The sequence below is a fragment of the Coregonus clupeaformis genome, chromosome 9, assembly GCF_020615455.1.
Source record: "Coregonus clupeaformis isolate EN_2021a chromosome 9, ASM2061545v1, whole genome shotgun sequence".
In the NCBI taxonomy this organism is placed as follows: domain Eukaryota; kingdom Metazoa; phylum Chordata; class Actinopteri; order Salmoniformes; family Salmonidae; genus Coregonus; species Coregonus clupeaformis.
In genome coordinates, this window is record NC_059200.1 from 46,536,300 (window position 1) to 46,558,771 (window position 22,472).

The following is a 22,472-nucleotide window of genomic DNA, read 5'->3' on the forward strand; positions in this document are numbered from 1 at the left end:
TCACAAACATAAAATTGCACACCTCGGTGAACTAATTTGTCATCAGGGTTTAAAACTGCCTTAGCGGCACCAGGGAATCCAAATGTAATGAATTCCAAAAATGTGGAGCGTTAAAACTAAAAGCAGATTTACGTAGTTCGGTGGAGACCCGAGGATTCTCAAGAATTAACGAACCCTGTGAACGGGTTTGGTATCTCATGTTTTTATACTTTAACAACAAAGTTAAGTAATTCAGAAGCTTGTATAGTAGAGCTTTGTCAACAAAAAGGGAGTAATTAAGTGATCTACGGGACTTTAATGAGGACCAGCCAACCTTTTGATACAGGATGCAGTGATGCGTATTAAAACTATCACCTTTGATAAAGTGAAGGGCGCTATGGCATCCAAAGGATTAAGAGTAGTGGCTGCTGCATTCCGACAAATGGTGTAACCATAGTCAAGAACTGTCAGGAAATTGATTGTAGAATCTGCCTCCTGCTGTTCAGGGAGTGGCATGATCTACAGTGCATTCGGAAAGTATTCAGACCCCTTGACTTTTTCCACATTTTGTTACGTTACAGCCTTATTCTAAAATTGATTAAATTGTTTTTCATCAATCTACACACAGGCCAAGGAGTTCAATCTTGGTTTCATCAGACCAGAGAATCTTGTTTCTGAGAGTCCTTTAGGTGCCTTTTGGATAACTCCAAGCGGGCTGTCATGTGCCTTTTACTGAGGAGTGGCTTCCGTCTGGCCACTCTACCATAAAGGCCAGAATGTTGGAGTGCTACAGAGATGGTTGTCCTTCTGGAAGGTTCTCCCATCTCCACAGATACTTTTTTAACCAAGTCTCAGTAATTATCAAAATGTCCGCGTTAGTTTGAGAAGCCAGAATTACAATAAGATCCATTTTCGAAATCAAACTTCTGACATTTACATGAATAAGGCCACAGCTGCGGGATTTCAGATCAGACAGAGTCTCTAACACAAACATGCTATCTTCAGTAGGTAACCCTCTATATGAAATAGCCATGAGGTTGGCTTGAAATGGAATAATGTAGATACAAAATTGTTTAGAACTATGCCTCGAACGAGGACGTGGATTAATTCAATAAGGGTTACCTGTTTCGGGCAAGGATTGATATCCCATCACTTTTAGTACCTTTTCAATGTTAGCACTCAGCATCCAAGCTCCTCTGTCGTTCTCATGCAGGCCGTCCCTTTTTAGGAACTGCGGTTGCTCCAACCACAGATTGAAAATTGTCAATAAAATCAAACGCTTTTTCAGAGCAGAGTCCTGATTTCATCCAAGAGTCCAGTGCAAATAGCTGGGAGAATCAATCAATTCCACGACGGTGTGTTGGGATAGGGCCAGACCAAACATTCCGCTTGCCAGTAGCAAATAATCTGTCTCTCAGGTATTCGAAGTATCCCTTAAGAGGCTGAAAATATTTGGCATGGGCCCTCGGATCCTCAAAAAGTTATACAGCTGCACCATCGAGAGCATCTTGACTGGCTGCATCACCACTTGGTATGGAAAATGCACCGCCCTTGACCACAAAGCGTTACAGAGGGTGGTGTGGACAGCCCAGTACATCACTGGGGCCGAGCTCCCTGCCATCCAGGACTCTATATCAGGCGGTGTCAGAGCCCCAAAAATTGCCGAAGACTCCAGCCACCCTAGCCATAGACTGTTCATTCTGCTACCATCTGGCAAAAGGTCCCGGAGCATCGGCTCTCAGACCAACAGGCTCTGAGACGGCTTCTACCACCAAGCCATAAGAATGCTAAATAGTTAATTAAATGGTTACCCAGACTATTTGCACTGACCCTATCTTGCACTGACTCTATGCACACTCACAAGACTATACAGTATATACACACAACATACACACTCACTCACACACACTACACTGACCCTCTCACACAAAACCCACACACATTCACATACACTACATATGCACACACACACACATAACACACACACGCATACCGATAAAACACAAACACACACACATACACACACACACACACACACATACACACACTTTTACACTCATCATGTGCTGCTTCTTTGTTCTTTATTTTAATCTTATTATTATCTATCCTGATGCCTTGTCACTTTACGTTGCCTTCATGTACATATCTACCTCAAATACCTCGTACCCTGCACATTGATCTGGTAGTGGCACTCCCTGTATATAGCTCCATTCTTGTGTATTTTATTCCTCTTGTGTTACTATTTTTCTTTTTATTATTTAAGTAAGCAAGCATTTCATGGTAAAGTCTACACCTGTTGTATTCGGCGCATGTGACAAATAAAAATGGATTTGATTTGTACTTGGTTGCATGTTTCTTTGTGTGCATAGTGACTAATAAAATCATTAGGAGTCTCTCCATTTCTCCTATTCACACCTCTCAAACTAGCAGTTCTAGTGTAGTGTTCCCTTGCATAATCGTAGACTTGAATTGACTTCAGTACACAATGGACTGGTGACAATACAGTGTATTTACCCTGCACCATCGTGGCAGACATTTTCTAGTGAGGGTACTGCCGCACTAGGTTTCCTAAGCCCTTCTCTATGGCTGTTTTCTCTACCAAACTGGGTCCAGAGTTCTCCCCAGAGAGAATCAGCTTTAACATGGAGCCTAGTGCACATTAAGGGCTTTTGCAGGCGCTCCTGGAGCTGAAATAAGTGGGACCGCTAGACGGGGAAAGAAATTGGAGCGCTTGTAGCAGCTCTCTCAAATCAAGTGCAGGGCCATCATCCTGTTGTCTAATGAAGTTGCCTGCTGCAGTTGCAGGGAAGGATTCCCGGCTGCTGGCTAAGCCAGATTGGAGTAAACAGAAAGTTAATAGGAAACAAAAGTGATTATATACGCCCACCGTTGTTATATGAAATGCCCATCTAATGCCGCTGGGTGCCAGGTCTCGGTCCCCAGATTTTGGAATCCTGGTTGGTTGCCATAGTTGAACAGGATGACATTATTCATTAATCATTGTTCTAAGTTCCGAATGTTATCTGTTGATAGCATATTCTATGAGCTGAAGACATGATGACGGTTTAGAGATAGTTGCAGCTTGATTGCATTCTATTAGGGTTGGAGGTGGGAGATGGCTGGTGGACAGTTCATTATACAGAATATGTAGTGACCATACAGCTCTCTTATAGCCGCCCACGAATGACATTAGCGAACAATAACTTATGCCACAGACAGTTATTTCATGAAATTCATGTATGTTACTTACATTCTCACTTGCCTATTGACTAGCTTGCTTGATTATGTATTCCCTCACCAGCTTGTGTTTGTTCATAGTCGTTTTTCATTTTGTACGTCAGCTGTATAATTAAGAGGTTACATAACTTCCCACAGTCAGCCATTTGTGGTGTCTGTGGTTGCTTGAATGGTGGGATAAGGTCTGCACTTTCAAACTGGCTGCTATAAGAGCACACTATTAGAGACAGGGGGAAAGGGGCCCTGAAATATTAGCAATTTACAGCACTGTAGAAACAGTGACATCCCATTCCCTTGAGTTGTATTTCCTGTAGTTTTACGGCACATTTACCAGCAGGAATAGTTCTGTGGTGTCGCCCATTGGGGGGCTTTAGATATGTGGCCACTCTTTAGAAGAGTGGTTTCGTCCCAGCTTCTAGGACATAAACCCTGTTGATTTGGTAGATCATGCAGAGGATGTTGCTAAGCACCCGCTCTGCTCCTGTCAGGGGAGCTGCCACGTTCGCTTTAAACACTAGGGGATATATGGGGCTGCTATGCTATCACTACTACTAAGGCTGTTTGCTGTTTTTTTCCCCCTTCTTTCTACCTGTCTTATCTTTTGTTTGTATGGTACAGGAGCATGTCAGGGGCATGTCTTTTATTTAGAATTTTCTTAATAGAATAGTGAAAGTTAGCTTTGGGAGAACATTTTGGTGAAAACAAGGCCATTATTATGTCTTAATTAACTATTAAACTCTGAGGGATACATGGCTGCTATCAGTATTAGGTCTGTTTTCTGTTTTCCTTCCCTTCTCCTGGGCAAGTTTTCCCAGAGGTCATCAAGACCTTTCAAATCTCTCGGTAGTGGATACCATGAACTGGCATCAAATTAATCAAGGTCTAGTTGTCCTTTTCTCAAATGTCAATGGAGCATCATAAACTAATGATCAAGTTTTTACCAATAGAATGTGTTATTTTGTTTCATCAGAATAAGTGCACAGAAAAATGCCCCTCCTACTAAAGATACCAGTGGTAAATTACTGCAATGCTTATCAAAGATAAAGAACAGTCTCTGCTCTCATTTAATATTATCACGGCTCAGGAGAAGACCCAGATGCAGACAGTTTTGAAGTAACAAATGTTTATTACAAAAACAGGAGTCCAAAAGGTACAGAATGGCAGGCAGGCAGGCAGGCTCAGGGTTAGGGCAGGCAGAGGTCAGTAACCCAAGGCAGTGTCACAAGGTACAGGACGGCAGGCAGGCTCAGGGAAGGCAGAATGGTAAAAACCGGGAAAACTAGAAAACAGGAACAAGAGAAAAACAGGCGTACGGGAAACCCATTGGTAGGCTTGACAAGACAAGATGAACTGGCAACAGACAAACAGAGAACACAGGTATAAATACCCTGGGGATAATGGGGAAGATGGGCGACACCTGGAGGCGGGTGGAGACAAGCACAAAGACAGGTGAAACAGATCACGGTGTGACAAATGTCAGCAACCGCCGCAATAATACCCCTTACATCCACATTAAACAGAATAGTGTGACTGCCTCGAACATGGACTCATCTGAAGCTTGTTTTTGGCTATATGTTACACACAGGGATTCTGGGAGACAGTTAACAATGAATTATTTGTGTGTGAGAAAAAGGGAAAGTTAAACACCAAATCTGGAGAATGTATAATTTCGTTGAATTCTATGTCGTCATGTAGTTTTATTTCTGACAGCTGTGATTCTATCAGATTCTATCCTCTCCATCTTTCTATTTTTTCTTCACACCATTTTGCCTCTTACAGACATATGGAGGAGTGCTGTGACATAAAAGCAGGTACCTGCTCTGGGATTTCAGCCTGGGACACAGGAAGTTATGAATAGTATGGCAATCCCAGTGCACACCCAGCAACTGCATATACAACTATCCTCTTAGTCAGAGCATTTATTAAAGGACAACCCCCCCCCACACACACACACACCCCCCCACCCCACCCCCACCCCCAGAGGAAGTTCCCGCCACTATTTCAACGTAATTTCCTGTCCTAGAGAGGAAATGTACGTTTATGTTCCACCTCTGAAAAATGATGAAGGCTAATTGTACATATTCAAGAATTGGGTTTGGGAATTTCTGCGTGGAGTTAATAAACATCAACAAATAGGGCACTGGCAACTGTCAGTGTAGCTAGCTAGCATGCTAACCTTATCTAGCTACTGTAGCTAGCTAGCTATCTTGCCAACCTAATCTAGCTAGCTAATGTTATCTGTTGTTGCTGGGGGGTTTTTACTACACCGTTTTCAAAAGATTAGCCAGCTGGCTCTATGGCTGGTGCTGGAGCTGGATATGTCATAGAAATAGTTAGAAAGAATAAGATGAAGCTCTGGTAATATGGATAACTATTGAAAGATAGCTGATATGTGTGCGGTACAGCAAAGCCAAGTCAGCCCGTGCTTGTGGTTCTCACAGGGGAAGTTAAATGATAGGCTACAATGACTTTGCTCAAGATAATGCATGCCGCAAATGACATGTTAAGCACACTGCTCCTAATCTCAGTTTGTTACCTGTATAAAAGACACCTGTCCACAGAAGCAATCAATCAATCAGATTCCACACTCTCCAGCATGGCCAAGACCAAAGAGCTCTCCAAGGATGTCAGGGACAAGATTGTAGACCTACACAAGATTGGAATGGGCTACAAGACCTGCTATAGTATTCACTGTGGTGTTTTTGCGGACTTTACTGTAGTATTTACGGTAGTGTTATTGCAGACGTTACTCTAGTATACTGTATTATGCAGGCCAGTCAAGTTCTTCCACACCGATCTCGACAAACCATTTCTGTATGAATCGGTTAGCACAGAATCGTCTAGCATGTCATTGAATGCTGTAGCTTTAAGACTTCCCTTCACTGGAACATAGGGGCCTAGCCCGAACCATGAAAAACAGCCCCAGACCATTATTCTTCCTCCACCAAACTTTACAGTTGGCACTATGCATTCGGGCAGGTAGCGCACTCCTGGCATCCGCCAAACCCAGATTCGTACATTGGACTGCCAGATGGTGATGCGTGATTCATCACTCCAGAGTCCAATAACAGCAAACTTTACACCACTCAAGCCGACAATTGGCATTGCACATGGTGATCTTAGGCTTGTGTGCGGCTGCTCAGCCATGGAAACCCATTTTATGAAGCTCCCGACGAACAGTTCTTGTGCTGACGTTGCTTCCAGAGGCAGTTTGGAACTTGGTAGTGAGTGTTGCAACCGAGGACAGACCATTTTTACGCGTTACGCGCTTCAGCACTCAACGGTCCCATTCTGTGAGCTTGTGTGGCCTACCACTTCTCGGCTGAGGAAGTGGTAGGCCAGCACCAATTCACTTCCTCATTGCTCGTTGTGCTATCAGGGCACGCATCCTATAACGGTACCAGGTTGAAAGTCACTGAGCACTTCAGTAAGGCCATTCTACTGCCAATGATTGTCTATGGAGATTGCATGGCTGTGTGCTCGATTTTATACACCTGTCAACAACGGGTGTGGCTGAAATAGCCGAATCCACTAAGACCCCTTGACTTTTTCCACACTTTATGGAAAAAATCCTCAGCAATCTACACACAATACCCCATAATGACAAAGCGAAAACAGGTTTGTAGAAATGTTAGTAAATGTATAAAAAAAAAAAAAAAAAAATACAAACAGGTAAAAACTGGAAAACAGGGACTACAGCAAAACAGGAGTACGGGAAAAACGCGGGTAAGCTTGACAAGACAAGACGAGCTGGCAACAGACGAACAGACAACACTGGTATAAATACACAGGGAATAATGGGGACAAATGGGAGACACCTGGTGGGTGTTGGAGACAAGCACAAGACAGGTGAAACCGATCAGGGTGTGACAGTACCCCCCCCTCTAGGGACGCCACCTGGCATCCTACCTGGGCGCATACCTGGTTGACCGGGGTGCCGGCGGTGGAACTCAGCGATGAGGCCTGGGTCCAGGATGTCCCTAGCGGGGACCTAGCACCTCTCCTCTGGGCCATAACCCTCCCAGTCAACCAGGTACTGGAATCCCCTGCCCCGCGGTCGAACCTTCAGGAGGCGCCTCACCATGTACGCCGGTTGGCCTTCGATGAGACGGGGGAGAGGGAATGTTCTCCGTATGGCCCACCAGAGTACTCGCCCCTACCGTTGAACCTGGTCTTTTAGTGGACAGGAGGACACGAAATGACCAGTAGTCCCGCAACACAGACAACTCTTAGTGTTAAGCCTGTGTAAACGTTCGGCTGGAGACAACCTAGCTCTGCCTAGTTGCATCGGCTCGGGAAGAGGCGAGTCAGCAGACTTCGGAAACTCTCTGGGAAACTCGGGTAGCCTCTGATTCTCTCGGAGACGGAGACGACGGGGACTTCCGGGATGCCTCGGAGGTGAGGTGGAATCCTTGGGCGGGCGAGTGGAATCAGACCTCCTCTCCTTCCCACGTTCCCGCAGCCGCCCATCGATCCAGATAGTCAAGGCGATAAGCGAGTCGAGATCCATAGGTAGTTCCCGGGCTGTTAGCTTGTCCTTAACTTCCTCAGATAATCCGTGCAGGGACGTGTCGAACAGCAATTCCGGGTTCCATGCACTCTCAGCCACCAGCATGCGGAAATCCACCGCATAGTCTGCCACACTGCGGGAGTATTGCCGAAGCTGGAGTAACTTACGGCCAGCCTCTCTCCCGGAAAATGGAGAATCAAAAACCTTCTTCACCTCGTCCACAAACTCCTCCAGACTAAAGCCCACGGCAGACTGTTGTTCCCACACTGCCGTAGCCCAGGCGAGAGCCCTCCTGGACATCAGCGCGATGAGGTACGCTATCTTCGAGTGGTCCGAGGGGAAGGAGGAGGGCTGCAATTCAAAGATGAGGGAACACTGAGCGAGAAATGCCCAACAGGTTCCCGACTCTCCAGCGAAGTGTTCCGGTGGAGGTAAGCGGGGTTCTCGGGAAGCCGGGGTGGCCGGGAGAGACGCGCTGTTGACAACCGGGTTACTGACGGGCCGGGAGGTTACCGTCGTGGTAGGCTGCCTAACAGACAAACCACGGAATTGCTCCAGCAATGTATTCAATGCGCGGTCATGGCGTTCTGCCAACGTCTGGAAACCCTCCATAAGACCACGCAGCAACTCCTCGTGCCTCCCAATGGTGGCTCCTTGGGAGGAGATGGCATTGTGGAGCTGGTCCGAGTCTGCTGGGTCCGTCATGGCCAATTCGTACTATCAAGACTCAGGATAAGTCCCAGATGCAGACAGTTCGAAATAGCAAAACGTTTATTTACAAAAACAGGGGGCAGGTAAACGACAGGTCAAGGGCAGGCAGAGGTCAGTAATCCAGAGCAGAGCCCAAATGTACAGCTCAGGGTCGGGGCAGGTAGAGGTCGGTAATCCAGAACAGTGTCACAAGGTACAGAACGGCAGGCAGGCTCAGGGTCAGGGCAGACAGAATGGTCAAAACCGGGAAAAACTGGAAAAAACTAGAGCAAAACAGGAGTACGGGAAAAACGCGGGTAAGCTTGATGAGACGAACTGGCACAGACAAACAGAAAACACTGGTATGAATACACAGGGGATAATGGGGACAAATGGGAGACACCTGGTGGGGGTTGGAGACAAGCACAAGACAGGTGAAACCGATCAGGGTGTGACAGTCATGTCTGGAGGAAACCTGGCACCATCCCTACGGTGAAGCATGGTGGTGGCAGCATCATGCTGTGGGGATGTTTTTCAGTGGCAGGGACTGGGAGACTAGTCAGGATCGAGGCAAAGATGAACGAAGCAAAGTACAGAGAGATCCTTGCTCCAGAGTGCTCAGGACCTCAGGCTGGGGTGAAGGTTCACCTTCCAACAGCCAAGACAACGCAGGAGTGGCTTCGGGACAAGTCTCTGAATGTCTTTGAGTGGCCCAGCCAGAGCCCGGACTTGAACCCGATCTAACATCTCTGGAGAGACCTGAAAATAGCTGTGCAGCAATGCTCCCCATCCAACCTTACAGAGCTTGAGAGGATCTGCAGAGAAGAATGGGAGAAACTCCACAAATACAGGTGTGCCAAACTTGTAACATCAGACCCAAGAAGACTCAAGGCTGTAATCGCTGCCAAAGGTGCTTCAACAAAGTACTGAGTAAAGGGTCTGAATACTTATGTAAATGTAATATTTCAGTTTTTTAATAAATTAGCTAACATTTCTAAAAACCTGTTTTTGCTTTGTCATTATGGGGTATTGTGTGTAGATTGGGGAAAAAAACAATTACATCTATTTTAGAATAAGGCTGTAACGTAACAAAATGTGGAAAAGGTCAAGGGGTCTGAATACTTTCCGAATGCACTATACATTTTACGGACACAGTATATTTTACATGAGTTATCTTTTGTTTGTTTTCAGTCTCAGCCTTCAACTACCCTCAACCCCTCCCATCTATCTCTGAAGACCATCCAGTTTTCATTTCTAGCTGCCATATATTTTTCCACTGTGCTGTGATGTTTCACAAAAGTTCTGAACATTTCTATTCTCATAGTTTCTACAGATTGTAAATTAAAGATAAACATTTTTGCTTAGAGTCCTGTCAATTCGGTCAAAATATCCAGAGGTGGACTTCTATGGATTTTTTGTGCGTCTGCTGCTCAGAGGGAGAGGGCGCTGCACATTTCGAGACTCTGGACGAAAACTGTGTCCTGCTTTGCTCTCCGGAGCAGAGCGCAGCTGAAAGAAGTGATAACTGGGGTGGGGTTGAGTGTTAAGGTGGATCAACTGCAGTTGGGGATACCCGGTGTCTGTGATATATGCCGTTTGGTGCGACGCAGACCCTGTCTGAGGATACCATGTCTGTCCTTCTGAGTTTTGATGCAAAGGGTTTGCCGGATAAAGTCATGCTAGGGTATACAAGTTAGGTGTCTCAGGTGCCAAACTGATGGTCATGTTGCAGCAGTATGTAGGAGGGAGATTATGATGTGTGAGAAGTGTGCAGAAGGGTATGGGACAAAAGAGTGTGTAGTTTCAGTGGAGAAAGTGGAGTATTTCAATTGTGGGGGTGGCCATGTTGCTGGGGATCAGAAATGTCCCATGCGATTGAGACAGATTGAAGTTTCCAGGGTGAGAGCAGTGCAGAAAGGGTCAAATCCATGTGCAGACCATTGCAGTGTCTTAAATGTAGCATGTTTGGCCACATAGCAAGTTTGGATACACAGTGTGCAATTGGGGTGGGAACCATGCTCCCGAGTTCCAGGAGTGCCATGTAATGGTGAAGGAGGTTAAAGTAGCAAATATCCGGGCTGTCCACCAGGTCTCCTATGCAGAGGCAGTACAAATAGCTGAAGGAGCAAGTGCAAATGAGGAAAAAATGGCAATGAATGCCCCTCAGCCTGAAGAAAGTGTTGTTCATCAATTGAGGGATCCTGAAGTACTGATAGTGAAGAAGGTGGATTTTGTTGCGTTTATTGCACAGGTGATACATTGTACAAATCAAACTAACAAGAATTCAAAGAAACCTGATATAATTGTGAATGCAGCAAAAAGGGTTTTGGATCGCCAGGACTTTACGGCTGAAACATTGCAGGGAATACTGTCTGAAGATGTGCTTCCCTCTCAGACCCCAGAGCCTGTAGTTATCGTAGTAGACGTTTGAATCTGACTATATTAGTATGTTTTTGTTCACCCTTTCCCTATTTCCATGTGTTTTTCTGCGTTAAAGTTCCCCAGTTTTCACTCTACACAGCAGGTGGCGCCATGCACCTCTAACATATATTTGCGGACCGCCATTATACCATCGAAGAAGAAGACCCGGAAAACATTCCTTTATTTTTTTCTAGACACGTAGCTAGCAACGAAGTTGGCGAAGTCCAGTGTTGAATTGTTCAACGTTGCAGGTAACAACGGTTAGTATTGCTTAGTCAAATCCATGTAACAGTAAAAACACGTTTATAGCTTGATTAAATATTGTATCGAGGCCCACATTCGCCGCCTGATCCCGCGAGTTTAACGTTACATTAAAAGCTGCACGGATATCAATGGTAACTAGCTATTATTTCCAGACTGATACTATAGGTAGGACAGCGGTGTGGTAATCAGTCTGATAAATTACGAGGCTACATTCCATTTATTAGTCTGCGCTAGCTAACTAGCTAGCCATCGTTAGCTATCCACCCTGACTGTCTGCGTTAATTTAGCTAGGCATCCAGCTACATTTACATTTACGTCATTTAGCAGACGCTCTTATCCAGAGCGACTTACAGTTAGTGCATACATTATTCTTTTTTATTTTCATACTGGCCCCCCGTGGGAATCAAACCCACAACCCTGGCGTTGGAAACGCCATGCTCTACCAACTGAGCTACCTCCCTAGCTAACATCAAATACATTTGCCTAGTTAGCTAGCTAACGTTAAATACCACATTTTTAGTAAACTAGCTAACTAACCAGCTAGATGGCAAATGTTATATTTCAAATAACATTGCCCTACATGTTTTACTAGCTTGCTAGCTAGCTAACGTTAACTGACCTAGCTAACGTTAGGTTAACGTTCTTTGCGTGGTTGTCATGGCGCTGTAAAGTAGCCTAAACAATGAGCTCTGTAAATGTTGTAGCTACATATGTTGTGTTTAAGTGTTTGTTTGTTTCCTAATCAGCGTTTTTGTTTTTAATAAGTTGTTGTTTGGATATCTGGTTATTTTTACCCACGGAGTTTCAGGACTGATGTCATGTTGACTTGTCTGGTTTGGCTAGCTAGCTGGCTAAAGTTTGCATTTAAAAGATGCATCTCAGCACCAGCTTCTTGATCAATGAGACCAGACCCCATTATGGCAGAGAGGTCGTCGTGGGGATGACTACTGTTCTAGACTGATGTATGGTGGGCCTTTTTTGCGCTGTAGCAGCGGCAGAGGAATCACCCACGTGGGCGCTACACGTCAGTTGTGGAAGAGTATGAAGTCACCACAATGGAAATAAGTTGTCAAACTTTTGTCATCTTCGATGATTTTAAATGTATTATCCACATGCGTGGTTGTATTGTTTTACATTGTCATACATGCAGTGCATTTGAAAAGTATTCAGACCCCTTGACTTTTTCTACATTTTCTTACAGCCTTATTCTAAAATTGATTACACACTACACCATAATGAGAAAGCAAAAACAGGTTTAGACGTTTTTAGCTAATTTATGAAAAAAAATAATAAAAGAACCCTGGAAATATCACATTTACGTAAGTATTCAGACCCTTTACTCAGTACATTGAAGCACCTTTGGCAGCGATTACAGCCTCGAGTCTTCTTGGATATGACGCTACAAGCTTGTCACACCTGTATTTGTGGAGTTTCTCCCATTCTTCTCTGCAGATCCTCTCAAGCTCTGTCAGGTTGGATGGGGAGCGTCGCTGCACAGCTATTTTCAGGTCTCTCCAGAGATGTTCGAGCGGGTTCAAGTCCGGACTCTGACTGGGCCACTCAAGGACATTCAGAGACTTGTCCCGAAGCAACTCCTGCGTTGTCTTGGCTGTGTGCTTAGGGTCATTGTCCTGTTGGCAGGTGAACCTTCGCCCAAGTCTGCGCGCTCTGGAGCAGGTTTTCATCAAGGAGCTCTCTGTACTTTGTGCCATTCATCTTTACCTCGATCCTGACTAGTCTCCCAGTCACTGCCGCTGAAAAACATCCCCACAGCATGATGCTGCCACCGCCATGTTTCACCATAGGGATGGTGCCAGGTTTCCTCCAGACGTGACGCTTGGCATTCAGGCCAAAGATTTACATCTTGGTTTCATTAGACCAGAGAATCTTGTTTCTCATGGTCTGAGAGTCTTTTGTTGTCTTTTAGCAAACTCCAAGCGGGCTGTCCTGTGCCTTTTACTGAGGAGTGGCTTCCGTCTGGCCACTCTACCATAAAGGCCTGATTGGTGGAGTGCTGCAGAGATGAAAACCTTCTGGAAGATTCTCCCATCTCCACAGAGGAACTCTGCAGCTCTGTCAGAGTGACCATCGGGTTCTTGGTCACCTTCCTGAGCAAGGCCCTTCTCCCCCGATTGCTCAGTTTGGCTGGGTGGCCAGCTCTAGGAAGAGTCTTGGTGGCCAGCTCTAGGAAGAGTCTTGGTGGTTCCAAACTACTTCCATTTAAGAATGATGGAGGCCACTGTGTTCTTGGGGATCTTCAATGCTGCAGACATTTTTTGGTACCCTTCCCCAGATGTTTGCCTCGACACAATCCCGTATCTGAGCTCTACGGACAATTCCTTCCAGCTCATGGCTTGGTTTTTGCTCTGACATGCACTGTCAACTCTGGGACCTTATATAGACAGGTGTGTGCCTTTCCAAATCATGTCCAATCAATTAAATTTACCACCGGTGGATTCCAATGAAGTTGTAGAAACATCTCAAGGATGATCAATGGAAACAGGATGCACCTGAGCTCAATTTTCGAGTCTCATAGCAAAGGGTCTGAATACTTATGTAAATAAGGTATTTCTGTTTATTTTTAATACATTTGCAAAACTTTCTACGCCTGTTTTCGCTTTGCCGTTATGGGGTGTTGTGTGTAGATTGATGGAAAACAATTATTTAATACATTTTAGAATAAGGCTGTAACGTAACAAAATGTGGAAAAAGTCTAAAACAATAAGGCGACTAGCTATACAAGGAGTACCAGTACCGAGTCAATGTGCAGGTGTACAAGGTAGTTACGATAATATGTACATGTAGGTAGGGGTAAAAGTGACTAAGCAATAATGATAGATAATAAACAGAGTAGCAGCAGCGCATGTTAGTGTGTCAATATGTGGGTGTGTGGCGTCAATATGCATGTGTGTGAGCATATTTATATGTTGGAGTGTCAGTGTAGTTCATTGAGTGTGCATAGAGCCGGGGTCTGAATACTTTCTGAATGCACAGTGTATGTGTATGTATATATATATATACCGTGCATTCGGAAAGTATTCAGACCCCGGCTCTATGAACACTCAATGAACTACACTGACACTCCAACATACACTTATGCTCACACATGCATATTGACGCCACACACTTTCACACTCTTCACATACGCTGCTGCTACTCTGTTTATTATCTATCATTATTGCCTAGTCACTTTTACCCCTACCTACATGTACATATTACCATAACTACCTTGTACACCTGCACATTGACTCGGTACTGGTACTCCTTGTATAGCTAGTCTAGTTATTGTTTTAGTTTGCACATGTTTGTTGCTTTTTAACTCTGCGTTGTTGGGAAAGGGCTCGTAAGTATGCATATCACGGTGAAGTCGACACCTGACTTGTTGTATTCGGCACGTGACATAAAATTGTATTTGATTTAGCTAGAACTTTGTTGGTTGGCTAGCTGGCCACTAGTTTAACTAGCTAAGTGGCTAGCTAGGTAAAGTCACATCAAGAGGAAATACCGTTGGAAACTAACATTAGACAGCTAGGTAGCTAACGTTAGAGTTGCGTAGCTAGTTGGATAGTTAGTTAACCAACCAGGTATATGTTTTCTGTAATCCTGAATATAGCTAAGTTTGCCACTACCATTAAGATTGGAAGGGAACTTGGCTAGCGGTAAGTAAGACTGTCTAGCCACAGATGAAAAGGGGAAGTATCTTTGGTGCAGCTGCATCAAATGGTGTTCCCCTTGATGCTAAGTTTCTAGCGAGCAAACTGATCTACATGAAAAGATGCAGACCAGGAGCAAGGGCAGCAATACACACTAACTTCCTAGATACCAATGCATCAAGCTGTGCTAAACTAGCCATCAATTGAATCCTGTTTACACCATTTTCTCCTCCAGCCGTACAATGCACATTAACTTTTTTTTTTGCAGACGGTCAAAAATGTCAGGGTTTGACAACTTAAACACAGATTTCTACCAGTCCAGTTACAGTGTCGATGACCAAGGCCAACCCACTGGATATGGCAACAGTAACACAGAAGACCCCTACAAACAGTATGTTTAGTCAACCTGTACAAATTGCATTGATCCCAGTTACTTATCTGTAACTCACTGTGATCTGAAAATACACAGGCCTGTCAACAATTTGAAAACAATGCATTTTCCCCTCTGTCTCTCAAGGGCCTGTTTTGCTAGTATTGTTCTCTATGTGTTGCTTACTAGCTTGATGCATAGTGTTTTTAACAAAGCCATGAAGGTTTTCTGAGAAGTGTGCCTATGTGACCCCCCCAGGGGTCAGTATGACTACTCCCAACCGATGGGATACCCAGCCCCAGGGATGATGCAACCCCAGCAGCCCTACACAGGCCAAATCTACCAGCCCACACCAGCCTTCACACCTTCCCCCACACAGTCCATGTACGGCAGCAGCTTTGACGACGAGCCCCCGCTGCTGGAGGGTAAGGATAACCCGGTGGTGAGACTCCATAGGGAAAGGGGTGGTAAAGAATGCTAACTCAGTTGCTTGATCCCAAATCAAGCCCTTTCCTCTACCTCCCTAAGTACTTTTGTTGATCTGAGAGGATTGGCTAGTTGAAGCCAGGTGGAGCTTTTAGATTTGATCTTTACCTCTCAGACTTACTCTGAAGCATAGGAGCTTCATACTAGGGATTTGGGGAATGAAGACTAACTTCTCAAGGTATGAGAGTGGTCAGGGGACTACATAGGCAAAAGGATCTGACTCTCGTTCATTTCTCTCGAGTCAGAACAGTGCTAGCCAGAGCCCGGCGCAGGAAATGGCTGGGAAAATGTACCTCAATCCAGGGATGGAATATGTTGTTGTACTCCTAGGGCTCTATTTAATCTGTATCTCGGAAGTTCAGCGTTACAGCGTGATTAAAATGTAAAGGCGATGTTCCCACATTAGCGGAGACTGCAGTCACGGTTAACGCTGCATATGTCGGCTCAATCTGAAATTACCTTTACATTTCTATCGCAATCTGTAACGCTTCAGCGATAGATTGAATAGAGCCCCTAATCAAAATTATGAAAGGTGAATCAAGGAGATTGAAATACTCCCAGTTTTTAATTAAACTGCCGTTTTCATCAGCATGCTAGGCTAGCTAATGCGAAAGCAACCCATCGGATTCAACTGCACTTCCGGTAGCTACTCGCCCCAACGCTAGGCGTTGCATTTTCATGGAATCCAATGGGCTGCTATAGCATTAGCTAACCTAACATGCTGTCGAAAACAGCAGTTTAATTAACTAGCCGTATTTCAATCATTTTGATTCTTAATAATTTCCAGATGATTTGGAGTACAACGACATACACTACATTGCCAAAAGTATGTGGACACCTGCTCGTCGAACATCTCCAAAATCATGGGCATTAATATGGAGTTGGTCCCCTCCCTTTGCTGCTATAACAGCCTCCACTCTTCTTTGAAGGCTTTCCACTAGATGTTGGAACATTGCTGCAGGGGACTTGCATTAGTGAGGTTGGGCACTGATGTTGGGCGATTAGGCCTGGCTAGCAGTCGGCGTTCCAATTCATCCCAAAGGTGTTCGATGGGGTTGAGTTTAGGGCTCTGTGCAGGCCAGACAAGTTCTTCCCCACCGATCTCAACAAACCATTTCTGTATGGACCTCGCTTTGTGCACGGGGCATTGTCATGTTGAAACAGGATTCCCCAAACTGTTGTTACAAAGTTGGAAGTACAGAATCGTCTAGAATGTCATTGTATTCTGTAGCGTTAAGATTTCCCGTCACTGGAACTAAGGGGCCTAGCCCGAACCGTGAAAAACAGGACCAGACCATTATTCTTCATCCACCAAACTTTACAGTTGGCACTATGCATTCGGGCAGGTAGCGTCCTCCTGGCTTCCGCCAAACCCAGGTTCGTCCATTGGACTGCCAGATGGTGAAGCGTGATTCATCACTCCAGAGAACGCGTTTCCACTGCTCCAGAGCCCAATGGCGGCGAGCTTTACACCACTCCAGCCGATGCTTGGCATTGAGCATGGTGATCTTAGGCTTGTGTGCGACTGCTCGGCCATGGAAACCCATTTCGTGAAGCTCCCGACTAACAGTTTCTGTGCTGATGTTGCTTCCAGAGGCAGTTTGGAGTGTTGCAACCAAGGACAGACGATTTTTACGCGCTATGTGCTTCAGCACTCGGCGGTCCCGTTCTGTGAGCTTATGTGGCCTATCACTTCGCGGCTGAGCCGTTGTTGCTCCTAGACGTTTCCATTTCACAATAACAGCACTTACAGTTGTCCGGGGCAGCTCTAGCAGGGCAGAAATTTGACGAACTGACTTGTTGGAAAGGTGGCATCCTATGACGGTGCCACGTTGAAACTCACTGAGCTCTTCAGTAAGGCCATTCCACTGCCAATGTTTGTCTATGGAGAATGTATGGCTGTGTGCTCGATTTTATACACCTGTCAGCAACAGGTGTGGCTGAAATAGCCGAATCCACTAATTTGAAGGGGTGTCCACATACGTTTGTGTATATATAGTGTATTCCATCCCTATGTTTGAGGTACAGTATGTTTTCCCAGCCATATACTGCGCCGGGCTCTGACTGTCCACATTCCGGCATAGCACCGTTCCGACTCGAGAGAGAAATGAACGAGTCAGATCCTTTTGGCTTGGGAGCACATAGAGATATATAGAGGACTCTATTGCCCAAAAGCCAATTTTAGCATGGGCAGCAACATTGAGGACTTTCACCACTTTGAAGTAGTCTACTGGGTGAGACTTCCTATGGGTTAAGGAAGGATCACATAATTCCATCCAGGTCACCAGGAGGGATCAGCCAATTAATTATACTTGTGAGCAAACATTCCATAAATGCAGGTGGCAGTAAATCGCCAACCTTGGCTTTATACCTGTTCAAACAACACTCCAGGTGGCAGTATGTACCTTTCAGTTTGTTTACCAACTCATAGAAGTAGTAGAAGAAAATTGACTACTTCAAACTGGGGATGGCCTCAATGGCGCTACCCGTGCGCTCAGATGCCATAACAGGACAGATGCAACGTTGTGATCTCTATACATCTCTGTGGGAGCACTATGATGGGTTTAAATGTCTTTAGTGGGATCTCTATCCATGTTGCACTCCCCTGAGACCGGAAGGCCTAGTTAAACCAGTAGAGTGGCCCAGTTGTGTGCACTAAATGGGTCAGCAGTCAGGGATCACCAGGGCCATCCTGCTAAGCTGATAAATGTCTCTAAGTAAGGTGATAGTCTTATTTTGGAGATGAGCATAAATCTTCCACTCATCTGATACGTTGGTGTGTCGTAGTGAGAGGTGTTCTCTTGATACAAAATAAATGTTTCTGTTGCTTTTAATTTCCTTTTAACCTGAAAAGGTGTATGTAATTCTAGGAGGTATAGAGAATTGTTTTGTTTTAGTAAGGTTCTCTTTTTTTCTGACTATATTGTAAGAATGAGTTGTCCCTGCTCTCACCCAACTCTTTCGCTTATATCTGACATTGCTTTAATATCCTTTCATGCTTTTGCTGTACCTCACAGAATTGGGCATTAACTTTGACCACATCTGGCAGAAGACCCTGACAGTGCTCCACCCCATGAAGGCAGCAGATGGTAACATTATGAACGAGACTGACCTGGCTGGGCCCATGGTGTTCTGTCTGGCCTTCGGAGCCACCTTACTTCTGGTAAGAACTATTCTATTACTAATGCAGTACAGCACATGTATTTGTCATTATACCTTGTGCAATAACATTGTCTGCCTTGTGAAGAAATGACTGTAAATTCAGATGGCTGATGAGTTGTCCATATGATTCCTGTCTGTGTCTATCTGCTACAGACAGGAAAGATCCAGTTTGGCTATGTGTACGGCATCAGCGTCATCGGCTGCCTGGGGATGTACTGCCTCCTCAACCTAATGAGCATGACAGGTGTGTCGTTTGGCTGTGTCGCCAGTGTACTGGGCTACTGCCTGCTACCCATGATCCTCCTTGCCAGCTTCGGAATCATCTTCTCTTTACAGTAAGTACAAACATGGGCCTGAGAATAGAGGTAGATCTGTGGAGTGTCAGGTGGTGTACAACATAATATGAGCCTACAGTAAAATGACTGATTTACTTTTGATGCTCTATTTGTTTATGGAGAATTCAATTGCACATTTTCTTACCAAACATTTTGCCAACTGATCTAACTGGCTTTTCTTGACCTTTTCAGAGGCATGTTTGGAATAATCATCGCAGCCACGATAATTGGCTGGTGCAGTTTCTCCGCTTCCAAGATCTTCATCTCAGCCCTGGCCATGGACAGACAGCAGCTTCTGGTGGCGTACCCCTGTGCACTTCTCTACGGGGTGTTCGCCCTCATCTCTGTCTTCTGAACTGTGTCTCCGTCTGTTTGTCGTCTACACCATGCAGGAAAACGGCCCAGCAAACCCAACTAAGGACCAGTAAGAGGCGCTGCTGTGCTGCACTCCCATCACAGTGCAGTGGTGTGGCCAGCTACCCTGTCAGTTGCATTCCACTTTTACACCCGCCGACAGGGGTCAGCGCAAGAGTATCAATTCCAAACCCCTTCTTTTCAGGACTAAGGACCCATCCACAGACCACCGCAATCTTATATTTCATGTATAACTTGTTCTTTATTCTGTGTTTGTTTGTTTTTTGTTTCTAAGATTAATTTGAGCTTTGAGGCCTTCAGAAAATGGTTTGCACAGGTATTTTAAATGTTATTCAACTGAAGCAGGAGACTTGAAATGGAGTTGTTAGAATAAGACCTTTTCGCATAGATTAACTATCTCTTATATCAACAGCCCTCTCATGCATACATACACATCTGGGTACTCAGAGGTCTCCTTACAACTCAGAAAATACATGTTTTATAAACCTGCTATCATTTTCACTCCATTTTATCTGTCCCGTTATCCCTTTCTTATAACTATTTAAATTGCTGAAACATGAGGCGCTGCCTGACCAAAGCTCTGCCGTGTGGCATTCTCCACTGTATTTCCCAGCCCTGTATGTGGTCAGGGATGTGTTGGTTATGCAGCTTGTGTGATTGTAAACTTTGGTCAGTCAAAGTGCCTGCGTGATGACACAGCTGTACACACACTGCACACACTCAAGTTATGTCCAAAATGAATAAAAAAATAGATATTTGTGAGGTTAAAATGTTCTCCATCTTTATTGTAAGTTGATAGTTTGTTGTTCAAGATCACATTAACCGCACTGCAGGGCCCTGGCCTACTGTGCTGTTAAGATTTTCTTGTATATCCACATTTTTCCACTAACAGAAAAGGCGTGACAAGGCTGTCAGCTGTGTTTAATGGTATTGCACTACAGGTCGGTCAAACCACACAAGAAGTATCTCACAGATCCTTTGAGATTTTCTGTCTCTTAGTTTTGAACCATTATTTCCATGAAGTTTGCATTTGATCGGTTTTCTGTGATGCGTTTTTGAGCTGCAGGTTGACATGGCACATGAGCGCATTGTTTAACTGTTGTCATAGTTTCTTTTACTGTTCACTTTGGAATGATACTACATTGTGGCTGTGAATTTTGGTTTCGAACAAAGCTGTCACCTGAAAGGCACTGTTAATGAGCACGGTTTTATGGTCATCAGTGGTTTCTCTCGGTTTTCCTATAACTTTTGTGCTAAACCTGAGCTCCTCAAGGGATGCCATTTTATATAGCCCTCCTAAGAATAATGCAAAAATTAAAATGGAGTGCTTTTCTATTTCAACAAACTGTACGTAATGGGACACTTTGCATTTAAAGCAACCAAGAGCCATTTATAGTGCTGCTCCTATATGGCCAAGTATTTATATACTGTATAATTTGTTTTGTACATTGAAAAGTCCCAATGTTGTTCTTTTGTCATGTTGAAATTCTTGATAAATGGGCCAAGCGTCGTGCTTGTGTGGTTTTATCGGCCACTATCTAAATAAAACATTGGTCATACATGTAATATATGGTCTGTTTCATTTTTACATACACATGATGTGCTGTCCGTAGCCCATTTTATTATCTCTCATGCTTTCAGCCTGAAACAATGGTTTGGGGTTTTTTGAGTTCATCCTGTAATGACTGAGTGGTGGAACCAAAACCATCTTTTTCTCTACTGCAGTGGTCATTCATCCTGGTCCTGGAGCGCTACCCTCTTGTAGGTTTCTGCTCCAACCCCAGTTGTAACTAACCTGATGCAGTTTATCAACCAGCTAATTATTAGAATCAGACAGACAGCTCGGTGCATTCAACATGTCAATACCTCTCACAAATACAAGTAGTGAAGAAGTCAATCTCTCCTCCAATTTGAGCCAGGAGCGATAGACATGCATATTAATAACGTTAGCTCTCTGTGTACATCCAAGGGCCAGCCGTGCTGCCCTGTTCTGAACCAATTGCAATTTTCCTAAGTCCCTCTTTGTGGCAACTGACCACACGACTGAACAGTATTCCAGGTGTGACAAAACTAGGGCCTGTAGGACCTTTCTTGTTGATAGTGCTGAATGCAGAGCAGCACTTTATTAAGGACAGACCCCATCCTAGCTACTGTTGTATCAATATGTTTTGACCATGACAGTTTACAATCCAGGGTTACTCTAATCAGTTTAGTCTCAACATGCTCAATTACCACATTATTCATTACAATATCAAAACAAATCAATACAACAGGTGTAGACATTACAGTGAAATGCTTACTTACAAGCCCCTAACCAACAATGCAGTTTTTAAGAAAATAAAAAAAAAGTGTTAAGTAAAAAATACAAAAAGAGCAAATAATTTAAGAGCAGCAGTAAAATAAAACAACAGTAGGGAGGCTATATACACGGGGTACCGGTACAGAGTCAATGTGCGGGGGCACCGGTTAGTCGAGGTAATTGAGGTAATATGTACATGTGGGTAGAGTTAAAGTGACTATGCATAAATAATAAACAGAGTAGCAGCAGCGTAAAAGAGGGGGATGGGGTGGTGTGGGGGGGCAATGCAAATAGTCCGGTTAGCCATGATTAGCTGTTCAGGAGTCTTATGGCTTGGGGGTAGAAGCTGTTAAGAAGCCTTTTGAACCTAGACTTGGCGCCCCGGTACAGCTTGCCGTGCGGTAGAAGAGAGAACAATCTATGACTAGGGTGGCTGGAGTCTTTGACAATTGTAAGGGCCTTCCTCTGACACCGCCTGGTATAGAGGTCCTGGATGGCAGGGCTGTACGCACTACCCTCTGTAGTGCCTTGCAGTCGGAGGCCAAACAGTTGCCATACCAGGTGGTGATGCAACCAGTCAGAATGCTCTCAATGGTGCAGCTGTAGAACTTTTTGAGGATCTGAGGACCCATGCCAAATATTTCCAGTCTCCTGAGGGGTAATAGTCTTTGTCGTGCCCTCTTCACGACTG

At 44.7% G+C, this 22,472-nt stretch overlaps 1 protein-coding gene across 3 annotated transcripts; it reads left to right on the forward strand.

The window, feature by feature from the left end:
- The first annotated feature begins 10,988 nt into the window (after positions 1-10,988).
- On the forward strand, positions 10,989-21,048 carry LOC121574037 (protein YIPF5). 3 transcript variants are annotated; one of them, XM_041886571.2, is made up of 6 exons: positions 10,989-11,088; positions 15,023-15,145; positions 15,383-15,549; positions 18,628-18,773; positions 18,926-19,107; positions 19,300-21,048. In XM_041886571.2, exons 2-6 carry the CDS (start codon positions 15,033-15,035, stop codon positions 19,460-19,462), a joined length of 771 nt encoding a protein of 256 aa, XP_041742505.1. In that variant the 5' UTR covers positions 10,989-11,088; positions 15,023-15,032; the 3' UTR covers positions 19,463-21,048. The 3 variants fall into 3 exon arrangements, with proteins under 3 accessions (XP_041742505.1, XP_041742503.1, XP_041742506.1); XM_041886569.2 differs by having other exon boundaries at positions 10,993-11,097; XM_041886572.2 differs by lacking the exon at positions 10,989-11,088 and adding an exon at positions 11,131-11,232.
- The last annotated feature ends 1,424 nt before the right edge of the window (positions 21,049-22,472 follow it).